Here is a 23,289-nt window from a genome sequence, read left to right as displayed (position 1 = left end):
AATTGTGGTTCATAAACTGACACTGAATGTATTAACTTACCTTGCATCCTTAACTTGGTGACTGGATCATGGTTATTAATTACTTTGTTTTCTACCTTTTATATGCAACATAGATGCTGAGACTTAAAATTAGTTTTGTAAAATTTTCAACTCAAGATGGTGTGAATGTTCACCTGAGAAAGTGATTTATAAATATTTCTATATAATAAAAAAAAGCAACCTCCAAACTTTCAAGATATCACTACTTGAAGGCAAATGATGCTTTGGTTACAGGAAATCCCTTTTTAATTAGCATGTAACACTGGAAGAAATAAGTTGGCCATAAATGTGTACAGAGTCGAAAAGTATGACGCTGGAAAAACACAGCAGCTCGGGCAGCCTCCGAGGAGCAGGAGAGTTGCTGTTTCGGGCATAAACTCTTCATCAGAAATGTGGTGGGGTTGGGTGTGGGGAAGTGGGCTGAGAGATGAGAATTAGGAGGATGGGGCAGGGGGGAAGGTAGCTGGGAAAGTGATAGGTAGATGCAGGTGGGGTGTGATGGTGATAAGTTGGAGGGGAGGGTGGAGCAGTTAGGTGGGAAGAAAAATGGACAGGTAAGACAGTTCAAGTGGTTGGTAGCGTCTCATCTCCCCCTGCCCCATCCACATTCCTGATGAAGGGCTTATGCCTGATAAGTTAATTCTTTTGCTCCTCGGATGCTGCCTAATCTGCTGTTCTTTTCCAGCACCACACCTTTCGACTCTGATCTCCAGTATCTGCAGTCCTCACTTTCTCCACAAATATATACAGAGGATTGATAGAACAATTCAAATTACCTCAGATTTTTCAGTTTGAAACCCTATAATGTCTCTTATCTCCAGTTTGTCAATTGGGAAATGTTTAGAATAAAACACCATGGGATTATTTTAGTGAGGGCAGGGAAGTTCTGATCAGCATGTTATTCTTCAGTCAACACTGAAACAGAATTGTCTGGTGATTTAACCCTTTTGATGTTTGCAGTAGTTGGCTGTGAACAAATTATTTGCATTCAGAAAGTAAGGAGGCATAAGATATAGGGAAATTTGGCTGAATTGATACAGAATTGGTTGGCCCATTGAAGACAGAGGGTGGTAGTAGATGGAAAGTAATCAGCCGGGAGCTCGGTGACCAGTTGTGTTCTGCAGGGATGTGTTTTGGGACCTGTGCTCTTTGTGATTTTTATAAATGACTTGGATGAGGAAGTGGAAGGGTGGGTTAGTAAGTTTGTCAATGACATGAGGGTTGGTGGAGTTGTGGACAGTGTGGAGGGCTGTTGTAGGTTGCAACAGAACATTGACAGGATGCAGAACTGGGCTGAGAAGTGGCAGATAGAGTTCAACCTGGAAAAATGTGAAGTGATTCATTTTGGAAGGTCAAACTTAAATACAGATTACAGGGTTTAAGGCAGGATTTTGGCAGTTTGGAGAAACCGAGGGATCTTGGAGTCCATGTACATAGATCCCTCAAAATTTCCAAGCAAGTTGATAGGGTTGGTAAGAAGGCGTGTTGTGTGTTGGCTTTCATTAGCAGGGGGATTGAGTTTAAGAGCTGCGAGGTTACGCTGCAGCTCTATAAAGCCCTGGTTAGACCACACTTGGAATATTATGCTCAGTTCTGGTTGTCTCATTATAGGAATGATGTGGAAGCTTTAGAGAGGGTGCAGAGGAAATTTACCCGGATGTTGCCTGGACGGGAGGGCATGTCCTATGAAGAAAGGAGCGAGGGCTTTTCTCATTGAAATGAAGAATGAGATATGACTTGATAGAGCTGTACAAGATGATGAGAGGCATAGACAGAGTGGATAGCCAGAGACTTTTTCCCAGGGCGGAAAAGGCTATCATGAAGGGGCATAATTCTAAGATGATTGGAAGAAGTTTTAGGGGAGAATGTCAGAGGTAGGTTCTTTACACAGAGTGGTGGGTGAGTGGAATGCACTGCCAGCAGTGGTGGTAGAGTCCTACATATTAGGGACATTTAAGTGACTCTTGAATAGACACATGGGTGATAGTAAAATGAAGGGTATGTGGGTTAGTCTGATCTTGGCGTAGGATAAAAGGTCAGCACAACATCAAGGACCGAAGGGCCAGTACTATGCTGTACTGTTCTATGTTCTATACAATCTCAGTGGTAATCCAGACTACTTGTTTGACTATTATGTGGCATTTAGGGACTAAGCTAAATCATGAAAGATACTAAATTACCATTTCGTACATTCTTTGGTAACAAAATAACATCCTTAAATGATGTGTTAGTTTACCTTTCACCCTCCGAGATGAGTGTACACCAGGAGATTGGATGTTTTAGGTTTTTGGTTTTCTTGTCTCATGTCTGGACTTCGTGGCTTGTCATATTTGCAAACAATTGTGGGCTAATTAATATCAGTCTCAAAGCTTGTTGTGGGGACTTGTGTATATAAACACTGGCCATTTTTTTGTACAGCAGAAACTCAGTATTTTAGATATTGGTTCTTCTTTCTTTGATATCTGCAACTGTTGGCAGTTTATTTACAGATATGAACATCTACGAGCTAATTAATATTTCTCTAGAAGAATGGCATAAAGCTAATTTAAATGTAATGACTGTTATGTCTATAAACGCAGTAATTTTTTGTACAGCGGGAACTCAATGACAGTGCATTGACTTAATCTGCTTCTTGATTAAATTGGATCAGATGAAAACATTGACCAAGAAATGTATTCCTGCTAACTCTTGAGTACTGATATGAACATAAGAGCTAGGAACAGGGTTGGTTGAAGCAACCCCTAGGGCTTGCTTCTTTATTTAATATGTCCATGGTTGATTTTGATCTGATATCAACTTCACCTTCTTGCTTGCTCTCCATAACCCTTCAGCCTGTTACTAATTAAAAATCTGCCTATCTCCTCCAAGTTTATTCAGTGTCCAGGAGTAGTGAATTCCAGAGATTCATGACCCTTTGAAAGAAGTAATTCCTCCTAATTTCTGTTTTAAATCTGCCACCCTTTTATCCTAATACTATACCTCTCGTTATAGAGTGTCCCATAAAGGGAGATGTCTGCTCTATGTCTACTTTGTCGATCCTGGTTAGCATATGAATTAATCTCTCCTCATCCTTCCTTCTAACCACGAGTGAGGATAGGCCTAAATTGTTCAACTCTTTTTTTTTATATATATATATATATATATATAGGTTATTTGCTTAACCCAAAAATCTCTGTCGAAAACTTCCATCAACAGACAAGTTTAAAAACACTTTGTCTCAAAAACAGCAAATTGAGATTATGTGGCACCTTTTTGACACAATGCAATGTTCTAAGATGTTTCACCAGAGCACTATATAAAAAAAGTATGGTATTAAGTCAGAGGAGCAAAATTTTGATTGAAGTAGTAGGTTTTAAGAAGTGTCTTAAAGGAAGAATGTTAGGTGAGGGGTGGGGGAGGTGTTGACATTGTAGGTAGGGAATCACCAAGATTGGGGCCTAAGCAACTGTAGACCTTGTCACCAATGACAGAGCAATTATTATAGGAGTGCACAAGAGATCAGAATAGTACTGCAGACATCTCAATTTTGTGGGACTACACAAGATTACAGAAATAGGGAGGGCAGGGCTACTAAGGGATTTGGAACAAAGGATGAGAGTTTAAAATTGAACCATTGTTTGCACAGGAGCCAATATAGCTCAACAAGTACAAGAGAATTAGGGAATGAGATTTGCTTGACACCCAAGAATAAATAGTTTTTCTTAGAAATCTATGTCCATTTCTTTTGTAACAAGCACATTATTAGCCCTTGGTCATTAGTACATTCACCATTTGATTCTTTCGATAGTTTTGAAGTGTAGCGATACAAAGAACTGAAACTTGCCTTGCATGCTTTAGAAAAAAACTAAAAATTTATCTAACCCACACAGTTCAGAACAGTTAGTCATATGCCAAATGAGAAGTGAATGCTCCTGTTGTCACCTAAGAAATCCTGGAACTCGAAATAAAAACCTGAGAAAGACAAGGTGAGGAAATGTTATAGACTGAAAAAGGGTTGATCAGGGTACTTTCTAGATATGAAGTTAAATACAGTCGATGATTAAAGAGACTTGGGGGTTCAGATACTTAGATCTTTAAAATGTCACAAGCAGGTGCAGAAAATAATCAAGAAAGCTAATGGAATGCTGACCGTTATATCCAGAGGACTGGAGTATAAGAATGCAGAAGTTATGCTGCAGTTATACAAAACCCTGGTTGGACCCCACTTGGAATACTGAGAGCGGATCTGGACACCACAACTGAGGAAGCATGTATTGGCCTTGGAGTACATTAGGTAAAAACAATGACTGCAGATGCTGGAAACCAGATTCTAGATTAGTGGTGCAGGAAAATCGATGTTTCAGGCAAGTACGTTGTAGGTTTACAAGAATGATACATAGACTTCAGGGATTAAGTTATGAGGAGAGTTTATACAAATTAGGCCTGTTTTAGAAATTAGAAGGTGAAAGAGTGATCTGATTGAAGTTTTCAGGATATTAACAGCAAAAGACAGTGATCAGCACTGCTGCCTCAAAGTGTCAGGGACTCAGATTCCAGCCTCGGGCAACTGCCTGTGTGGAGTTTGCACATTTTTCCCATGTCTGCTTGGGTTTCTTCCAGGTGCTTTGGCTTCCTCCCACAGTCCAAAGATGTGCAGGTTAGGTGAATTTGCCATGCTACATTGCCCATAGTGTTCAGGGATGTGTAGGCTAGGTGCATTAGTCGGGGAAATTTAGGGGAACGGGTTTGGGTGGGATATTCTTAGGAGGGTTGGTGTGGACTTGTTTGGCCAAATGGCCTGTTTCAACACTGTAAGGCTTCAACGATTCTATGAAGAATTGCATTTTGACACAACCCTTGAGGATACAGGGTTAATTTTAAGGTTCTACTTCTTTTGGTTTTGGATTCCCTCTTGAAGTAAAGAACTGAATCAGCTGGCCATCTCAATGTCATCTAACTAAACAAAACAAATAAGCTTCCTGATTCAGTTCCTCTACTGAGCCTTAGCTGTTCATGTACCAGCAAAAATTGATACTCAGCACAAAACTATGGCCCATAGGTCAGTGAGGGTCTGATGATGAAATTCAGAAAATGATGGTAGCATCTGAAGGGAAAGAAACCACATTAATGATGATTATTCATAAGAACTGGGAGAAATTTGAGACAAACATTTATTTAGCAAATCTTGAGCCAGGTTGGCCGCAAAGAGGAAGCGAGGATGACCAAGTGTACCAATTGAGAAAATGAAGGATTGAATGGTCTCCTGATGTCGTGGTACTGTTGCTATCTCTGGGTCAGAAAGTCTAGGTTCAAGTCTCAACAGTCCTGGATGTGTGTCATAACATCCAAACAGATTGATGAACCTACTTTTCTCCTGTGGCTCACTATAATCCATTGCAGTAGTAGAGCAGCTCCTGTTCACATAACCCATTAGGTTAATGCAGGTTGTATCTCCCAGTTGAATAGATTTAGATCCCTGATCTAAAAAAATGTAAGAATTTCTTTTACTGATAGAAAGCTACTAGGCCCAACATTGTCCATTACTTTTTGGTTGCCCTTCAATAAGACTACCAATGTTTTTGACAACCCAGATTTATGTACCATCTTTAAAGTAGTAAAACATCCCAAGTTATATCTTGTGCGTAATGAAAAGAAATATGGACACTGAGTATATGCACTGAGAAGACTGCAAACTTGAAGGAATATGTAGAATTTAGGAGCTGGTGGAAAGCTGATTACGGAGAGGATTTCAGAGCATGGGGCCTTGTTGAGGTGTAGCAGTGTACTGTATGGAGAAATGAACGTCCAAATCAGACATTATACTAGCGGTATTACTGTTTGCCTGGAGGTCACAGTTGGCCGTGTAGGAATCTATAATCATGTTGCCTTCCATTCCTGTCTCTGCTCACTTAAGAGGTCAGAGAATTTTATGTCTAATTTGAAAGACGGTAATGCAGCACTGGAATACCAGCTGAGATTAAGACCTCTTGATGAGAATTTGAGCCCTCTGTCTCAAGCTAAGACTACCATCAGTGAACCATGACTAAACCATGCTCTCCTCCTAACTCAGCTTTGAAAAAGCATAAGTCTGGGGCTTTTTAGTTCTCAAGGTTTAGAGGAAGCAGAGCGATTATGGGCTAACATGCTGAGAGCCAGAATTTGTAATGTCCGGCAGCTCATGGGAAACACAGAAGGCTGGGTTCCCCTACATGCTGTGGAGCCTTAACTTCACAGGGTGCAACCTTCTCAGTGAGTATGTTTAAGTCTGAGATAGATAGCTTCTTGACTATAAAGGGTTACAGGGAGAATGGGATTGAGAAACCTATCAGCTATGATCGATGGGCTGAATGGCCTAATCTCTGCTCCTATGTCTTATGGTCTTTCATCTGACAGTCTGACTTTGCTTAGCACCTAATTGACAGGCTTGGAGTGTCAGTCAGACACATACCCTTCTAGAGAAGGCCACATGATTGTAAGTAGGATAATTCCCTGATTTGGAGGAATTTGAATGTGTGTATATTGATTGGTCCTGAAGAAAATGGTTTAGGTACAATTTGGAGCCGTGCAGTAATCTGGAACGTGTTGTGTATTGTAGTGATTGGTTAGTGGAGATAGTAGCTCTGTAGTAACATCACTAGACTGCTAACCCAGAATCCTAGACCAATGTTCTGGAGATGTGGGTCTGTATCCAACAACCGTGAATGGTGAAATCTGGAATGAAAAGCCCCTTATCAATGGCGATGTTGATTGTTGCACACACCTATCTGGTTTGCTAGCCTCCCTTAGGGAGGGAAATTTGCCACTCTTACCTGGTCTGACCTACAGACTCTCAGTAATTGATTGACTCTTAACTACCCTCTGGGCAATTAGGGACAGGCTTACTTGAATTTCTACAAAAAAATACAAACAGACCACTTAATGTCGAACTCCAGGATAAACCTCAATAGCATAAAAATTAGCTCTTGGATACACAGCTGGAAAACTATAGATGTGGTTGGAGGAGCCGTGAGCTGGAGTGGTGATGGTGAGTTGTACCCATAACCGAGTACCCATAACCAAGATGAGTAGGAAGTTTGGAGCTGGACAATGCCTGAGAGCCCCAGGCGAAACTGAACTCAGAGCTCATGATTTCAGGTGTAATATTATGGATTGAGGATTGGTTAACAACGTGGGCGGCACGGTGGCACACTGCTGCCTCACAGCGCCTGAGACCCGGGTTCATTTCCCGCCTCAGGCGACTGACTGTGTGGAGTTTGCACGTTCTCCCCGTGTCTGCGTGGGTTTCCTCCGGGTGCTCCGGTTTCCTCCCACAGTCCAAAAGATGTGCAGGGTCAGGTGAATTGGCCATGCTAAATTGCCCGTAGTGTTAGGTAAGGGGTAAATATAGGGGTATGGGTGGATTTCGCTTCGGCGGGTCGGTGTGGACTTGTTGGGCCGAAGGGCCTGTTTCCACACTGTAATGTAATCTAAAAAATCTAATCTAACACATGTAAGAGAGAGTCAAGATTAACAAGCCTTTTCGAGGTTGTAACTAGTGGAGTGCCATAACAAACAGACCTAGAGCCTCAATTATTTACTGTCTATATTAATCTCTTGGAATATGGAGCATAGTGTAATGTATCCAAATTTGCTGCTGACACAATTGTAGATGGGAGGGCATGTTGCAACAAGGAGGTAAGGAATCTGCAAGGGATTATAGAAAGGGTTGAGTAAGTGGGCAACAACATGGCAGATAGAGCTTAGTGTAAGAAAGTGTGAGGGTTGTGCCCTTTGGTAGGGAAAATCGAATCGGGCTATTTCAGTGGAAATCGGAGTGCAACTCGTGTGTGTGTGTGTGTGTGTGTGTATGAAACATGAAATTAGTATGCAGGTACAGTATATAATCAAAGCAAATGGAATTTTGACCTTCATTGCTAGGGTGTTGAGTTTGAAAGTAGGGAAGTTTTGCAGCTATGCAGGGTATAGTGAGACCACACCTGTTGTATATACAGTTTTGCTTCCTATATTTAAGAATATACTGACAAGGAAAGCAGTTTGGAAGAAACTCATCATTAGGTTCATTCTTGGAATGAAAGCGTGACTTCCCAAGATTGGTTAAACATTATTATTGCTTTATACTGTTATACATTATGGTTTAGAAGAATGGGGGGTGATTCTATTGAAACATACAAGATTCTGATGAGGCATGACAGGGGGGGGGATGTTGAGAAAATGTTTCCATGAGTGAGGGAATCTCAAACTTGAACAGTTACAGAATAAGTGGACATTCATTTAAAATTGAAGGAATTTTGTTTGCTATGTCTGGAATTCTCTATCCCAGAGAACTTTGGAGGGCAGGTCACTGAAGGTATATAAAGAGGAGGTAGAGAGGCTTTTTTTTAAATAATGGGGATCTGAGAGTTATGATATTTCATAACAGGAGTTGAGACCTGGGACAAATTAGCAGCCATGATCCTATAGAATCCTCCCACCCTCTGATCTCCAATTTCTTGTGTTCAGAAGCTGAGAATTTTCCAAACTTACCGGTCACGGAACAAGGAGAGACTCTGGAAAATTGCCCAGTACTGTACCTAGAGGAAAGGGGTGGCGCTGAATCAGATAAAATTGATGTGTTCAGCGGATTGTCTAGCTCCTGGCTCAGGATTAAAGTGAGACTTTGGTGTAGCTGTTAATGATTCAGGACTTTACATTGAGTTGAGTGGCCAAGAAATGTTCACAGCAACTAAAGATCACAAATCAAGTCAACACAACTCACCATGGCCACAGTAGTTTACTTAAAATTGAAGAATTAACTTAGCCTCATTGAACAACAATGCTTTTAGTGTAGCAGGTTTATGTTCTGATTGTATTATTGATCATGTATATCTGGTCCATGGACAATAAATATTCACATTTAGTGTTGCTGAAGGATATGTTTCAGCCTGAAAACCACAGGCTAATTGCATCTGTTTAAGCGAATGGAGGAAAGACTAAATTGCATGTTTCATATCATTGGGCACTGGAATGGACTTTTTAAGACCAGTGATTACTTAAACCCAGTTTTTCAAGATGATTAAATCCTCCCCACTTCTTTTGCATTTACTCCTTCCTTCTGTTCATGTGAGATCCTTTCTTTAGAAAGCCGAATAAGCAGGTCAGATGTGGGATGTGAGAGCAGAGAAGGTGTGGAGCACGTGTGAATTTGAGTAGATGGGATCACCACGAGTGAATGAAGAGTTAGTGAGTCATTACCAGAGCAAAAGTAGAAATGGATGGATAAAGAAAAGCAGAATGGGGAGTGAGTTGAGCAAGAATGGAACACTTCTGCATCAGCAGTTTGGGCATGTAAAGGGAAGGAGAATGGAGTGCATGAAAAGTATAACACAATCTTTTAGTGTGGAGGTGAGTTGGAAAGGTTCAAGGGGATGGGACAATTTTTCTTTTGAGGAAAGGTAGAACAACTAATCAGCTTTCCAAGATTTAGAAAATACAGCCAGTCACAGGTAATCCTGTTATGCTGGTTACATTTTAGGCTTTATTTTACTTTAATGTATATTTAGAAATTCTAACACTTCTTTTCCTGCTCACCCCTTGTTGTACTGAAATAAAAACCTAGAGGTTGGTAGTTTTCAACACGCTCAGGGGTTTTGCCTAGTTAACTCCAATCTGCACCATATCCATCTGCTGCCCTATGTTAAGATTGATGCAATGACTCAGTGCATTTTATAAGAGAGTTTAGCTAATTTTAGATTAGCTCAGTACAGTTGAGCTCAACTAAATAAAAGTCTCAAATCTACCCCTCCAAATTGGTTCAAATGCCTCAAGTCTGATAGGCATCTATAGTCAGCAAGAATAGGATACTGAGTGAATGATTAATAGCAGATCCTGAATATAATTTACCCAACCTGTCTAACAACTAGGAACTTTTAAGTTGCACACAAAAGTCACCCCTGTCAGAAATACAAGACGGACTTCAAAACTGGACATTCAGATATCACTTCCTTCCATTAGGCAAAATACCTCTAGTTATCATGCTGACAAAAAAAAATCCATGATTAATTGTAAATGTCCCCGCTAAAACCAGACAGAAGCCCCTGACTAACTGTTCTGACCACATTTTACACACACAATTCCTGACAAACTATATAATGAAACTGACACTTCAATATAAATCTAGGCAGGACCACACTTTATCTTCATTTGGCAGACTCTAGTACTCAGTAATCTGCTTAGAGCCCCTATTTTTAACCCCTTACTTACTGAAATATTGTCATCAAAAGTCAACTTGTTAATAACATGGTACTTGTTTTCTATCTGCTAATGTTGCCTTAAATGTCATTAAAAACATTTCAGAAATAAAGGCAAAATGTTGCAGTTACTAGAAATGTGAAATATACACAATGCTGGAGAAAAAGCTGGTAGTATCTGTGGGGAGAGAAGCAGTTAACATTTTGAATCTGGAATGTCTGTTCTTCAGAAATTCAACATTCTGAAGAATAGTCATACCAGACTCAAAACATTAACTGATATTTTATAATGTGTTTTTTTAAATGTTATGTTTTTTTAAAATACAAGCTGTTATTCGTAAGCATCCACAACTTTGAGTCAATGGCTGTTTTTAAGCTGATAAAATTCTGGATGCATGCTGTTTCTGAATGCTATTAAAATACTGGGAGTTATTATAAGAATAGTTCTAGAAAGAATACAAGAAAACCAGCCTTTAAGCATGCAAATTGCTAATCACTTATTCTTCAATTACGGTATAATAGTTCTCTAAAAGTTCTAAAAATACCAGATTAACCAAAGCGAGCTAAAGCCCAGGATTACTTATCAATTACATATACCTTTATCAGAGGAGTTGTTTACAGAGCCCACTGCTATATGCTTTGGTTTGTGTTGCTTTGGTGTAATATTGAAATTGGTCTGAAGTAGGAATGGTCTGACCATCTGCTTTCCATGTTAGGTTGTTAGAATTGTAGAATAATTCCCATCACTTCCTAAGGAGCCCACCTTTCATCCCAAAATGCATTGAATCAGGAATGATAGTCGTTGTGGTTTAAGGATGTATAACTCCTTCCTGCCTTAATATGAGCAAAGATATTAGAATTGTTGTGCTAAGATTCACTGGTGAACTGACTGATTTATTTCCTAGCTGAAAATGTGTTGCTGGAAAAGCGCAGCAGGTCAGGCAGCATCCAAGGAACAGGAGAATCGATGTTTCAGGAATGCAAAGCTTGCGCCCACACCTCCCCCCTTACTTCCCTCCAAGGCCCCAAGGGACACTTCCATATCCGCCACAAATTCACCTGCACCTCCACACACATCATCTATTGCATCCGCTGCACCCGATGTGGCCTCCTCTATATTGGGGAGACAGGCCGCCTACTTGCGGAACGTTTCAGAGAACACCTCTGGGACACCCGGACCAACCAACCCAACCACCCCGTAGCCCAACACTTTAACTCCCCCTCCCACTCCACCAAGGACATGCAGGTCCTTGGACGACTCCATCGCCAGACCATGGCAACACGACGGTTGGAGGAAGAGCGCCTCATCTTCTGCCTGGGAACCCTCCAACCACAAGGGATGAACTCAGATTTCTCCAGTTTCCTCATTTCCCCTCCCCCTACCTTGTCTCAGTCAAATCCCTCGAACTCAGCACCGCCTTCCTAACCTGCAATCTTCTTCCTGACCTCTCCGCCCCCACCCCACTTGAGCCTATCACCCTCACCTTGACCTCCCTCCACCTATCGCATTTTCAACGCCCCTCCCCCAAGTCCCTCCTCCCTACCTTTTATCTTAGTCTGCTGGACACACTTTCCTCATTCCTGAAGAAGGGCTTATGCCCGAAACGTCGATTCTCCTGTTCCTTGGATGCTGCCTGACCTGCTGCGCTTTTCCAGCAACACATTTTCAGCTCTGATCTCCAGCATCTGCAGCCCTCACTTTCTCCCCTGATTTATTTCCTAGTCTAACTCCTTATACTGCCAATAACAAAGTTTGTATTTAAGAAGGGTAGTGATAAATACCCTTTATCTTTGTTTAGTTCAGTATCAGAACCCAGTCAACGGGTTTTTTTTTGTTCTAGTTATTAGATAAGAACTGGTTTATTACAAAACTTACTCGAGCAAAGATTCTCAACTAAATGAATAGACAATACAAATACATGTGATTACCCTTCTTGAAGACTAACACGAATGCAAGCACATGCCATCCTGAGGCTGGAGGGTGAAAGATATAAAACTATGTAGAAAGATATCTTAAAAATATTTTGGCTAGTTGATAGTTAAATTCAGGAGAAAAGGATTGTCCTGAGTGTTGATCTGTAACCAAAGTCACTTTGGGGACACAATTTTACTCTGGTATTTTTCTGGAGATATTGTGGCTGGCTGATTCCTACTTTCTGAAGATAGCAAGGTAGATTTTGAAATCCTTCTCTAGAAGCCTTCCATAAATGACAATGAGGTCTTCAGGAATGAGGAAAGTGTGTCCAGCAGGCTAAGATAAAAGGTAGGGAGGAGGGACTTGGGGGAGGGGCATTGGAAATGCGATAGGTGGAGGGAGGTGGGTTTTCAACTGTCTCACTTTGACAGTGGCTTTAGGGAAAAAGACAGCAAATGCTCCTCACAAAAGTTATCTCAGACTCTGAAAATATTGTAAACTGGATATCTCTGACCAAACATCCTTCACCTGGCAAATGCAACATTGTTGTTGTAATGTAGTGTCTCTTTGTAATGTATCATTTTCAAAGGTTCAAGATAAATGTTATAAATTAATACTTGGATCTCAGAATTTCATAAGAGTTCAAATATAAAGATGAAAGTCTATTATTTTACTCCAGTTAGCAGTCAGAGACCTTTTTTTATGTTGGTGTAAACAAAGTCTCATCTAGTTTCTTCTTTTGCTCAGTTTTATAGGAAATGTCACAAAAATGTGCTATTTTGCACCTTCCAATTGGCTCTGATCCTTTTCCAGGAGGAATTCCTCCCTTTCCCTGCTGTTGGAGTTCAGCAATTCCAAGCTTGTCTGTCTGTGCCTTTTATTTCAGCTAAGCACAGTTTGAACAATCTACAATATCTGATGTAGTGAGAAATTCTGTACATTTTTCAGTGCTCTGCCTTTATTTTCACTGCCTTTTGCTTTATGCAATTTTTATATTCAGTGTGGTGAAACCATTTTAGCATGAACTGGCAGCCTGTTTGCACGTGTGTAATGCTAAATTCTGCAGTTTGTTCTCAAATTAGTGTTGGTTTGCCTAGCAAGTGCTTAAAAGCGGAATTTTAACCGATGGTTAAATTGACAGTTCATTCTGTTAACTAAAAATCCCTTATTTTAATGTCTTCATTCATTTCCTCGGGCTCAATGGGTGCCTGATGTGAACTCTGAAAGCAAAATACTGCATATGTTGGGAATTTGGAAAAATTTTGAAAAAGCTTCTGGAAACATCCAGCAGGCCAGGTGACATCTGAGGAGTGGCAAGTACTTTTAGATCAATGTGAGGTAAAACAAACAAGGGTAGGACTTATACAATTAAAAGTAGGGCATTGGGTAGTGTTGTAGAGCAGATAGACACAGGGGTTCAGGTACATAATTCTTTGAGGTTTGCGTCACATGTAGACAGGGTGGTTAAGGAAGCATTTAGAACACTTGCTTTCGTTGCTCAGACCTTTTGCATACTAGAGTTGGGACATCATGCTGAGGTTGTATAGGATGTTGATGAATCTTCTTCTAGAGTACTGTGTCACCCTGTTATAGAAAGAATGTTATTAAGCTGAAGGGAGTTCTCGAAAGTGTCTTCAGGATGTTGCAGGGATTAGAAGGAGAAGCTGAAGAGGCTGGGACATTTTTCACTGGAGTGTAGGAGGGTGAGGGATGACCCTATTGAGCTTTATAAAGTCATGAAGAGTATAGATAAGGTGTCTTTCTACTAGGGTGGGGATTTCAAGACTAGAGGGTGTATCTTTAAGGTGAGAGACGAAAGTCTTTTAAAAAAGATATGAGTAACTTTTTTTTTTACACAGGGAGAGTGGTTCATGTGTGGAATGAACTTCCAGAGGAAGTGATGGATAAGGTACAATTACAATGTCTAAAAGACATTTGGATCCGTAAATGAATAAGAAATGTTTGGAAGGATATGGGCCTAGCGCCGACATATGGGATTAGTTTAGTTTGGGATTATTGTTAGCATGGATTAGTTGGACCGAAGAGTCTGTTTCTGTGCTGCATGACTCTATGACTCTACCTGCAGAAGCAGCGTTTCAAATCGAAGACCTTTCATTTAGAAATGAGTGAACATTTAAGCATCAATCTGTATAACCAGGAAGGAATCTGATTTGATTTCTCATCCTAAGTGACCTGAGCTTCCTTGCTACTTGTGTCAACATTGGGCAATGGAGGAGAAAGCTAGGTTTCATGCTGATAGCTGCCTTGTCTGACTATTGGGTAAGGATAGCATTGAACTTCTTCATGATCTTTCAATCCCTATCATTAATTTTGTCTCCTGAGAAAATTTGTACGGAGTGTGACCTGAACAAGCCAATTCTAATTTGGAATAGTAACCTCAAATTTATCTTAGGTGCACCATAAGACCCACTCCTTTCCTTCCCCACCCCTGCCTCAACTGTTGAACCATATGCATGTACCCAGTGCTGGGGTTTGGTTTGCTCTCAAAAATGACCTATGTTGAATATCCAGTGCATTCAAATTAAACAGACCAGGGACTCCCAGTTTGGTTTCGGTCTTGATCTCAGACTGGTTTTCAGGAAACCTACCATAGTCCTCAATAACTGTATCTTGTGGAAGGGAAAAGTAATTTTATTTCTTCAGTTAATCACGATCTAGTTAGATGTGCTTTCATACATTACAAATCTCTTTTTTTTTTGTTTGGCACATTTGAGGGTTATCCATCCAAGCTTTGGGCTTGCTGCAGCAGTGATGAGTAGCATTTTTTGTCACCAGATTCTTTTTCATGTTATTGCAGTGGGCTCACAGAGTAATCTGTCCTCTTGGCATGAGCATGGTGCCATCGTAAAGCCTTAACCTTACTTTCCAGGGTTTCCGTTGTCATTGTTGAGCCATTTTGCACAAGGTTGTAAAGGTCATGATCTTGCATAAAGCCCTAGTATCTTTCTGACATTTTACCTTGACCTGATGTTGTCCTTCTGCATTTCTCATTCCACGGTCACAAACCATGTTGCAAATATCGACTTGACTGAATTGATCTGTACGGTGTATAGTGACTTTATCAGAGCCTTCAGTGGCTATCTCTGCAGTGACCATTTGTACCATTTTGTTCTTTTTAGCTTTTCCCCTTGTGTGTAAAACAATTCAACTTTTTTTGCAGTGAGAGCACTGGTTTCCTACTCTGGACATGCCTTCTTCTCTTTTGCACGATGCCTTTCATTGGTATTTATATCCTGCTTTGTGATTTTTCTGCTTGTCAGAGATTTCGGGCGGAAGATATTTCGAAGCAGTCCTGTCCTAAAGCTAATAATAGTGTAACAATTTGTACGTGTTCTGGTTTGCTCAACTAATCTTTAGTTATTGCATGTTCATGCCACATGTTCCCAGTAATTTGAAGCGAAGCTGATAAAGTAAAAGCTGCTGCCATTTTCTCTTCAGTTGATCTTTGTTTTGCTTTCTTTAGTGGCAGCTCAAGCACTGCAAATTATGTTATGTTTTCAGCTCTAGAAACTCCACTCAGTGCCTCTTCAGACACCATGTTTCAAGTGTGTGACAGCAGTGGGTTTCACCTGAGGACTTTTAAAACTCAAGATGTCTGCCTCCAAGGTATACCTCACATTAGAGGTTACAAACCTACAGCATTCTAGGACAGACATTTGAACATAATTACATTTCAATCCAAGCACTTGGTGCCTGAGTGAAAAACATACTGTAAAAGCAGTAATATTTGCACATGGTCATATCAGTTGAACAGGTCCTCCATTTTGAATAAGACAAGTCAGATCTGAGGTTTCATTTTCCATTTTATTGCTATTTTTCCTTTTTCTGTACTCATTAATAAAAGACGAGGTATCTCCCTGTGATTGTTAAGCTATGAAAAAGAAATGTTCCTTTACCTGTGCTCTCCACGGTGGCACAGCAGTTAGCACTGCTGCCTCACAGCACCAGAGACCCGGGTTCAATTCCCGCCTCAGGCAACTGTCTGTGTGGAGTTTGCACATTCTCCCCGTGTCTGCGTGGGTTTCCTCTGGTTGCTCCGGTTTCCTCCCACAATCCACAAATGTGCAGGTTAGGTGAATTGGCCATGCTAAATTGCCCATAATGTTAGGTGAAGGGGTAAATGTAGGGGAATGGGTCTGGGTGGGTTGCTCTTCGGAGGGTCAGTGTGGACTTGTTGGGCTGAAGGGCCTGTTTCCACACTAAGTAATCTAATCTCTCCTGTTTGTCAGCTTAGATTTTACCTTTACCTCTCTCAGCCTAGCTTGATCTATCTTTGTGTCTGTGGGTTTTTGCTCTCGGCCAAATTCCTTCAAGCCACACTTTCAATCCGCTCTCTGCACACACACAGACGGAGACACACACCCTCACTCCCCCTCACTCCCCCCTATGGCATGCATATGTCTCTCTTGACATTTGTAATGGGTTCGTAACAATGCTCCCTCTAATTTGTGCTTTTCCTGTGCAGGCAGCTTGAGTCCTGTGGTCTTTACAGTTAAACCAAAGTGGAAGCAGAGGATGACAGTGTCTGTGCAAGGGTTTCTCTCAGCTTACAGGGAACATTGGTTAGTTCCGAGTATCCACATCATTTCACCATTGAAATTTTTTGTTTTAAAGATGGGAAATAGCTCAATATATATTTTGCTGATTCCTGTGTAGGAATACCAAAAAACACCCCACTGAGAGCATTGGTAAACCAATCATTTAATGAAAATCTAAAATCAAAAACTAAGCACGCCCAAATCCTGAAACATTCTTCAGGTTATTTTGAACTCTTTGTTTTCTTCAGCCGTGAAGAGGATATTCGAGTTTACGCATAATTCTCAACCTAACCTAATTGTGTTGTATTCTAAATGGTACTAGTTGTGCTGATAATAATACAATAATCAGTGGATTCCTGCTGGTTCAATTGTTTTTTTGTCTGGTGTTATTGCCCAGATTTCCTTCCCTTGAAAACCAAAGAAAACCAATAGCATTGGGGCATTTTTCTGTGCAAAAGGAGAACACGCAATCTCTGGAGATCCGAGGGTTCAGATCAGACAGCTATGGAATGCTGTTATTTTTCCAATATCCTTGCTGCCATTGAAGGTGCTCCCATTTTGATTTATTGACATGGACTGAATTTTCCCACCCTCCGTAAAACAGGAATAGAGGGAGGAATTGTTGGAAAATGCTCATTGAGCTAGAAATCCAGCTCCGTTTCTGCCTTCTACCAATTATTGATGCTTGAAGTGAGCTTTGGCAAGGCTTGGAACAGGCTCTTTTTAGTGAGGAATTTGACATCGTCATGGGCACAGAAAGAGCCCATCCATTAATGTTTTTAAAAAATATTTCAACAAGACAGCTGGACTTGCAACTACCTAATACCAGACAGGCTCAGTGGAAACAAGGATAGGGTCACCTATACGCCAGTGAGAGGTTACACTTTGAAGTGGTACTGGGGGAGGCTCAACAGGGCAGCAGAGTTCACCTGTGTTATTTAAAAGTTCATAAATATTGAATACCATGTCATCAACCTGGAACACAGGAAAGGATAGGTTGGTGATATTGTTGGAAGCACTGCTTTTACTCGGCCTTAAAACTCAGGCTTCAATCTGTTCTGTCATGAATAAATAAATTAGCTTTATTCTCACGTACTCAAATGAGGACAGCGAAAAGTTTACAAATCGCCACTTATGGCGCCATCTTAGGTACAAGGTACCTGGGCAGGTATAAGATTCCAAAGCAATACTTGAAGGAGAGCAGAGGTGTTTTTCCAGTTTCTTGGTCAATATTTATCCCTCATTCAACTTTGCTAAAATAGATTATTCACTCGTTAACTCAATCATGCTTTGAGGACTTCGCTGCGCAAAAACATGGACACCTGCCTTTCCCAGATCTCTCGCACGGGCTGTTTTTCAAAAGTATTAACAGGCTGTAAAGTGCTTTGAGAAATTCTGAGCTGCGAAAAACATGTCATTCTTTGTGACAAGTTAACGCATTGGAAATGGAAGCTGAATTGGCTGTAAAGAATTGATTCTGGAAGCTCCACCCCTGACCTCCACACCTGCCATTTTCACTGGGGAGAGGAAGAAAGAATAATGACAGGTTTTACTTCTCACGTCAGTGACACACTGAGGCAGCTACACGTGAGGCTGCTTTCGCACAGACCCCACTTTTTTCGTGACTTGTGGGTTTCTCACTTTTTTTCACGGAAAGATCTAAACTTAGTGGAGTTTCTTGGAGAGGTGCGGGGACATGTTTAGGAGAGGTCAAGTGTCTTTTAGAATTGTTTAAGAGTAGATATGTGTGTGGTAAAAACCGGTAGTTGGTTGGGGGGGCGGTTCATTAAAAAGTGCCAAAGAATTTAAATCCCCTTGGAACTGTCATCCAGGCATTTAAATTTCTGGCCTTTTTTAAATTTAACAAATGCAGTCTCTAGTTTAAAAATAAATCAGTGATTGCTATATCACGTTGACATAAGCTGGAGGGTTATCATTATACATTTGTGTTACGTGACTGATTCCATAACCTATCCATGTCACAGCGCACTGCTTGTCCATTCTCAGTTTAATTGACTGTTTGAGTTGGAGTTATGAACACACATGCTCTTATAAATAATTGAGTCAAATGGAGTGAATGGGACAGTGAAGTCATCAATAGAAATGGAGAACTTTAATTCACTTCAGCATGGATCCTGAAGTCTGCCTATGTGACTGCTGAGTGATCTGGCATGGAGGAGCAAGTGCATAGGATGGTCGGTAGTATCAATCCATATCCCGAAGTCGGCATGAGGACTTTGGTGGACAATGGGAGTGGGTAAAAGGGCATAGGTTGATATGGGGGGGCGTGGGGAGCGTACATTGGGAGAGGCAGAATGAGATGGCAGGAGTTGGCATGAATGAGGCATTGGACCAAAAATTCAGGCCGACGTTCTCCACTTACAAAGGTCAAACATCCTATTCGCAGATGTGTTATAAATAGTTTGCTTTTGTGTTACTGCTGATGCTGTGTGTTATCTGTGGCTCAGTTGATAGCATTCTCACCTTTTTGTGTTCAGTTGTCATTCCAGGAGTGGGCATAGTAATCAGGGCTGACACTCCAGTGCAGCACTTTAGGACGTGCCATCTTTTAGATGAAATATTAAGCCGAGACCTCATCTATCTAGTTGTGTGGTTGGAAAGAAAAATCATGATGCCACTTTGAAGGACAACAGGGCTATTATCCTCACTGCCCTATCTGTTATTTATCCCGTAAAAGAATAAAATGTTTGGTCATTACCACATTGCTATACATAAAATTTCTCTCTTTTTTGTTTTCTGTACAGCACAGCCTCCAATGTAAGTGAGATGGTTTCAGTGGAACAGGGTGTATCAGTAGTTGTTGAATATGAAAGTGGCATGAGATAGGAATGCCTGGAAAGAGCATTTCATCTCACTTGTTTTTTCCCCTAATCTATTCCTGTGTCCCTCTTGCTGTTGCAACTACACATGATGGTGGGGATTTTCTCATTCAAAAGTTCTGGCTGAATCATCGTCATGAATGTAAAATTGAACACAGTTCTGGATTGGTCGTTCAGGAAATCTCTCCTTTTTGCCCAATCCACTGGACTATTTCAAACTGTTTCCTTGGCGGTGATTAGCCAGCTCTTCCTAGAATAGAGGTTTTTGAAAGTTGGTAGGAATTGGAGAGAGACTCAGTTCCAGAAGTAGCCTGCTCCAGAGACTGGGAAATTTTAGGAAACCACAGTATTGTTCTTCTGGAGTGGCAATTGTGGAAAGTAGTCAAGAATTTGAAGAGGTTTGCTGTTTGAATAAGAAATTGGTATAGTTGCTTCACAGGACTACGCTATCCCGTAGATGGATTTGTGTACATGCCCGGTGCTGTCATTGGGGCAGTGTGGGAATCGCTTTGCAGCTCAGTCACTGCAGTCTGCATTTAAAAAAAATTATTCTTCTCTCTCGTTCTTTCTCTCTTTCTTTTTCTTTCTTTTCTTTTTCCTCTCTTTTTTCTCTCTCTCTCTCTCTCGCCCCCTCTCTCTCTCTCTCGGCCCCCTCTCTCTTCCCCCCTTTCTCCTTCTCTCTCTTCCCTTCCCCTTCCCTCTCTCTTCCCCCCTCCCTCTCTCTTTCCCCCCCTCTCTCTCTCTCTTCCCCCCCTCTCTCTCTTTCCCCCCCTCTCTCTCTACCCCCCCTCTCTCTCTCTCTCTCTTCCCCCCCTCTCTCTCTCTCTCTCTCTCTCTCTCTCTCTCTCTTTTCCCCCCCTCTCTCTCTTCCCCCCCCCTCTCTCTCTCTTCCCCTCTCTCTCTCTCTCTCTCTCTCTTCCCCCCCCCTCTCTCTCTCTTCCCCCCCCCTCTCTCTCTCTTCCCCCCCCCTCTCTCTCCCCCCCCCTCTCTCTCTTCCCCCCCCTCTCTCTCTTCCCACCCCCTCTCTCTCTTCCCCCCCTCTCTCTCTTCCCCCCCCTCTCTCTCTTCCCCCCCCTCTCTCTCTTCCCCCCCTCTCTCTCTTCCCCCCCCTCTCTCTTCCCCCCCCTCTCTTCCCCCCCCCCCTCTTCCCCCCCCCCCTCTCTTCCCCCCCCCCTCTCTCTTCCCCCCCTCTCTCTTCCCCCCCCTCTCTCTTCCCCCCCCTCTCTCTTCCCCCCCTCTCTCTTCCCCCCCTCTCTCTTCCCCCCCCTCTCTCTTCCCCCCCTCTCTCTTCCCCCCCCTCTCTCTTCCCCCCCCTCTCTCTTCCCCCCCCTCTCTCTTCCCCCCCCTCTCTCTTCCCCCCCCTCTCTCTTCCCCCCCCCTCTCTTCCCCCCCCTCTCTCTTCCCCCCCCCTCTCTCTTCCCCCCCCTCTCTCTTCCCCCCCCTCTCTCTTCCACCCCCTCTCTCTCTTCCACCCCCCTCTCTTCCCCCCCCCCTCTTCCCCCCCCCCTCTCTTCCCCCCTCTCTCTCTTCCCCCCTCTCTCTCTTCCCCCCTCTCTCTCTTCCCCCCTCTCTCTCTTCCCCCCTCTCTCTCTTCCCCCCTCTCTCTCTTCCCCTCTCTCTCTCTTCCCCTCTCTCTCTCTTCCCCTCTCTCTCTCTTCCCCTCTCTCTTCCCCCCCCTCTCTCTTCCCCCCCCTCTCTCTTCCCCCCCCTCTCTCTTCCCCCCCCTCTCTCTTCCCCCCCCTCTCTCTTCCCCCCCCTCTCTCTTCCCCCCCCTCTCTCTTCCCCCCCTCTCTCTTCCCCCCCTCTCTCTTCCCCCCCCTCTCTCTTCCCCCCCCTCTCTCTTCCCCCCCTCTCTCTTCCCCCCCCTCTCTCTTCCCCCCCTCTCTCTTCCCCCCCCCCTCTCTCTTCCCCCCCCTCTCTCTTCCCCCCCTCTCTCTTCCCCCCCCCTCCTCCCCCCCTCTCTCTTCCCCCCCCTCTCTCTTCCCCCCCCTCTCTCTTCCCCCCCCCTCTCTTCCCCCCCCTCTCTTCCCCCCTCTCTCTTCCCCCCCCTCTCTCTTCTCCCCCCCTCTCTCTTCCCCCCCCCTCTCTCTTCCCCCCCTCTCTCTTCCCCCCCCTGTCTCTTCCCCCCCCCCTGTCTCTTCCCCCCCCCTGTCTCTTCCCCCCCCCTGTCTCTTCCCCCCCCCCTGTCTCTTCCCCCCCCCCCTGTCTCTTCCCCCCTCCTGTCTCTTCCCCCCCCTGTCTCTTCCCCCCCCCCTGTCTCTTCCCCCCCCCCTGTCTCTTCCCCCCCCCCTGTCTCTTCCCCCCCCCTGTCTCTTCCCCCCCCCGTCTCTTCCCCCCCCCGTCTCTTCCCCCCCCCGTCTCTTCCCCCCCCTGTCTCTTCACCCCCCCGTCTCTTCACCCCCCCGTCTCTTCACCCCCCCGTCTCTTCACCCCCGTCTCTTCCCCCCCCTTTTCCCCCCCCCCCTCTCCCCCCCCTCTCTCCCCCCCTCTCTTCCCCCCCCTCTCTTCCCCCCCCCTCTCTTCTCCCCCCCTCTCTTCCCCCCCTCTCTTTCCCCCCTCTCTCTTCCCCCCCTCTCTCTTCCCCCCCTCTCTCTTCCCCCCCTCTCTCTTCCCCCCCCTCTCTCTCCCCCCCTCTCTCTTCCCCCCCTCTCTCTTCCCCCCCTCTCTCTTCCCCCCCTCTCTCTTCCCCCCTCTCTCTTCCCCCCCTCTCTCTTCACCCCCTCTCTCTTCACCCCCTCTCTCTTCCCCCCCCTCTCTCTTCCCCCCCCTCTCTCTTCCCCCCCTCTCTCTTCCCCCCCTCTCTCTTCCCCCCCCTCTCTCTTCCCCCCCCCTCTCTCTTCCCCCCCTCCCCCTCCCTCTCTCCCCCTCCCTCTCTCCCCCTCCCTCTCTCCCCCTCCCTCTCTTCCCCCTCCCTCTCTTCCCCCTCCCTCTCTTCCCCCCCCTCTCTTCCCCCCCTCTCTCCCCCCCCTCTCTTCCCCCCCCCTCTCTTCCCCCCCCCTCTCTTCCCCCCCCCTCTCTTCCCCCCCCCTCTCTTCCCCCCCCCTCTCTTCCCCCCCCCTCTTCCCCCCCTCTCTTCCCCCCTCTCTCTTCCCCCCTCTCTCTTCCCCCCTCTCTCTTCCCCCCTCTCTCTTCCCCCCTCTCTCTTCCCCCTTCTCTCTTCCCCCTTCTCTCTTCCCCCTTCTCTCTTCCCCCTCTCTTCCCCCCTCTCTTCCCCCCTCTCTCTTCCCCCTCTCCCCCTCTCTCTTCCCCCCCCTCCCCCCCCCTCTCTTCCCCCCCCCCTCTCTCTTCCCCCCCCACTCTCTCTTCCCCCCCCCCCCCCCCCCCCCCCCCACCCCCCCCCCCACTCTCTCTTCCCCCCCCCCACTCTCTCTTCCCCCCCCCCACTCTCTCTTCCCCCCCCCCCACTCTCTCTTCCGCCCCCCCCACTCTCTCTTCCGCCCCCCCCACTCTCTCTTCCGCCCCCCCCACTCTCTCTTCCGCCCCCCCCACTCTCTCTTCCGCCCCCCCCACTCTCTCTTCCGCCCCCCCCACTCTCTCTTCCGCCCCCCCCACTCTCTCTTCCGCCCCCCCCACTCTCTCATCTCTCCGCCCCCCCCACTCTCTCTTCCGCCCCCCCCACTCTCTCTTCCGCCCCCCCACTCTCTCTTCCCCCCCCCACTCTCTCTTCCCCCCCCCACTCTCTCTTCCCCCCCCTCTCTCTTCCCCCCCCTCTCTCTTCCCCCCCCCTCTCT

At 44.5% G+C, this 23,289-nt stretch overlaps 1 protein-coding gene across 3 annotated transcripts in view; it reads left to right on the top strand.

Annotated features, from left to right (window-relative positions):
- Positions 1-23,289, top strand: part of LOC122559149 (MAP kinase-activated protein kinase 3-like) — a 111,882-nt gene that overhangs the window by 26,308 nt on the left and 62,285 nt on the right. Inside the window, exon 1 of one of the 3 annotated variants that reach the window (XM_087994518.1) lies at positions 18,893-18,913. The exons of the other annotated variants lie outside the window; for them this stretch is intronic. Coding sequence (XP_087850644.1) covers positions 18,911-18,913 — 3 coding nt within the window. The 5' untranslated portion in view covers positions 18,893-18,910. Of the gene's footprint in view, positions 1-18,892; positions 18,914-23,289 lie in introns of those variants that run through there. 3 annotated transcript variants of the gene reach the window in all.

The sequence above is a fragment of the Chiloscyllium plagiosum genome, unplaced genomic scaffold, assembly GCF_037043375.1.
Source record: "Chiloscyllium plagiosum isolate Xiang-an unplaced genomic scaffold, Cpla_swu_hap1 HiC_scaffold_14, whole genome shotgun sequence".
Classification (NCBI taxonomy): domain Eukaryota; kingdom Metazoa; phylum Chordata; class Chondrichthyes; order Orectolobiformes; family Hemiscylliidae; genus Chiloscyllium; species Chiloscyllium plagiosum.
The sequence above is the reverse complement of the archived record's forward strand: the minus strand, read 5'-3'. Positions and strand labels throughout refer to the sequence as shown.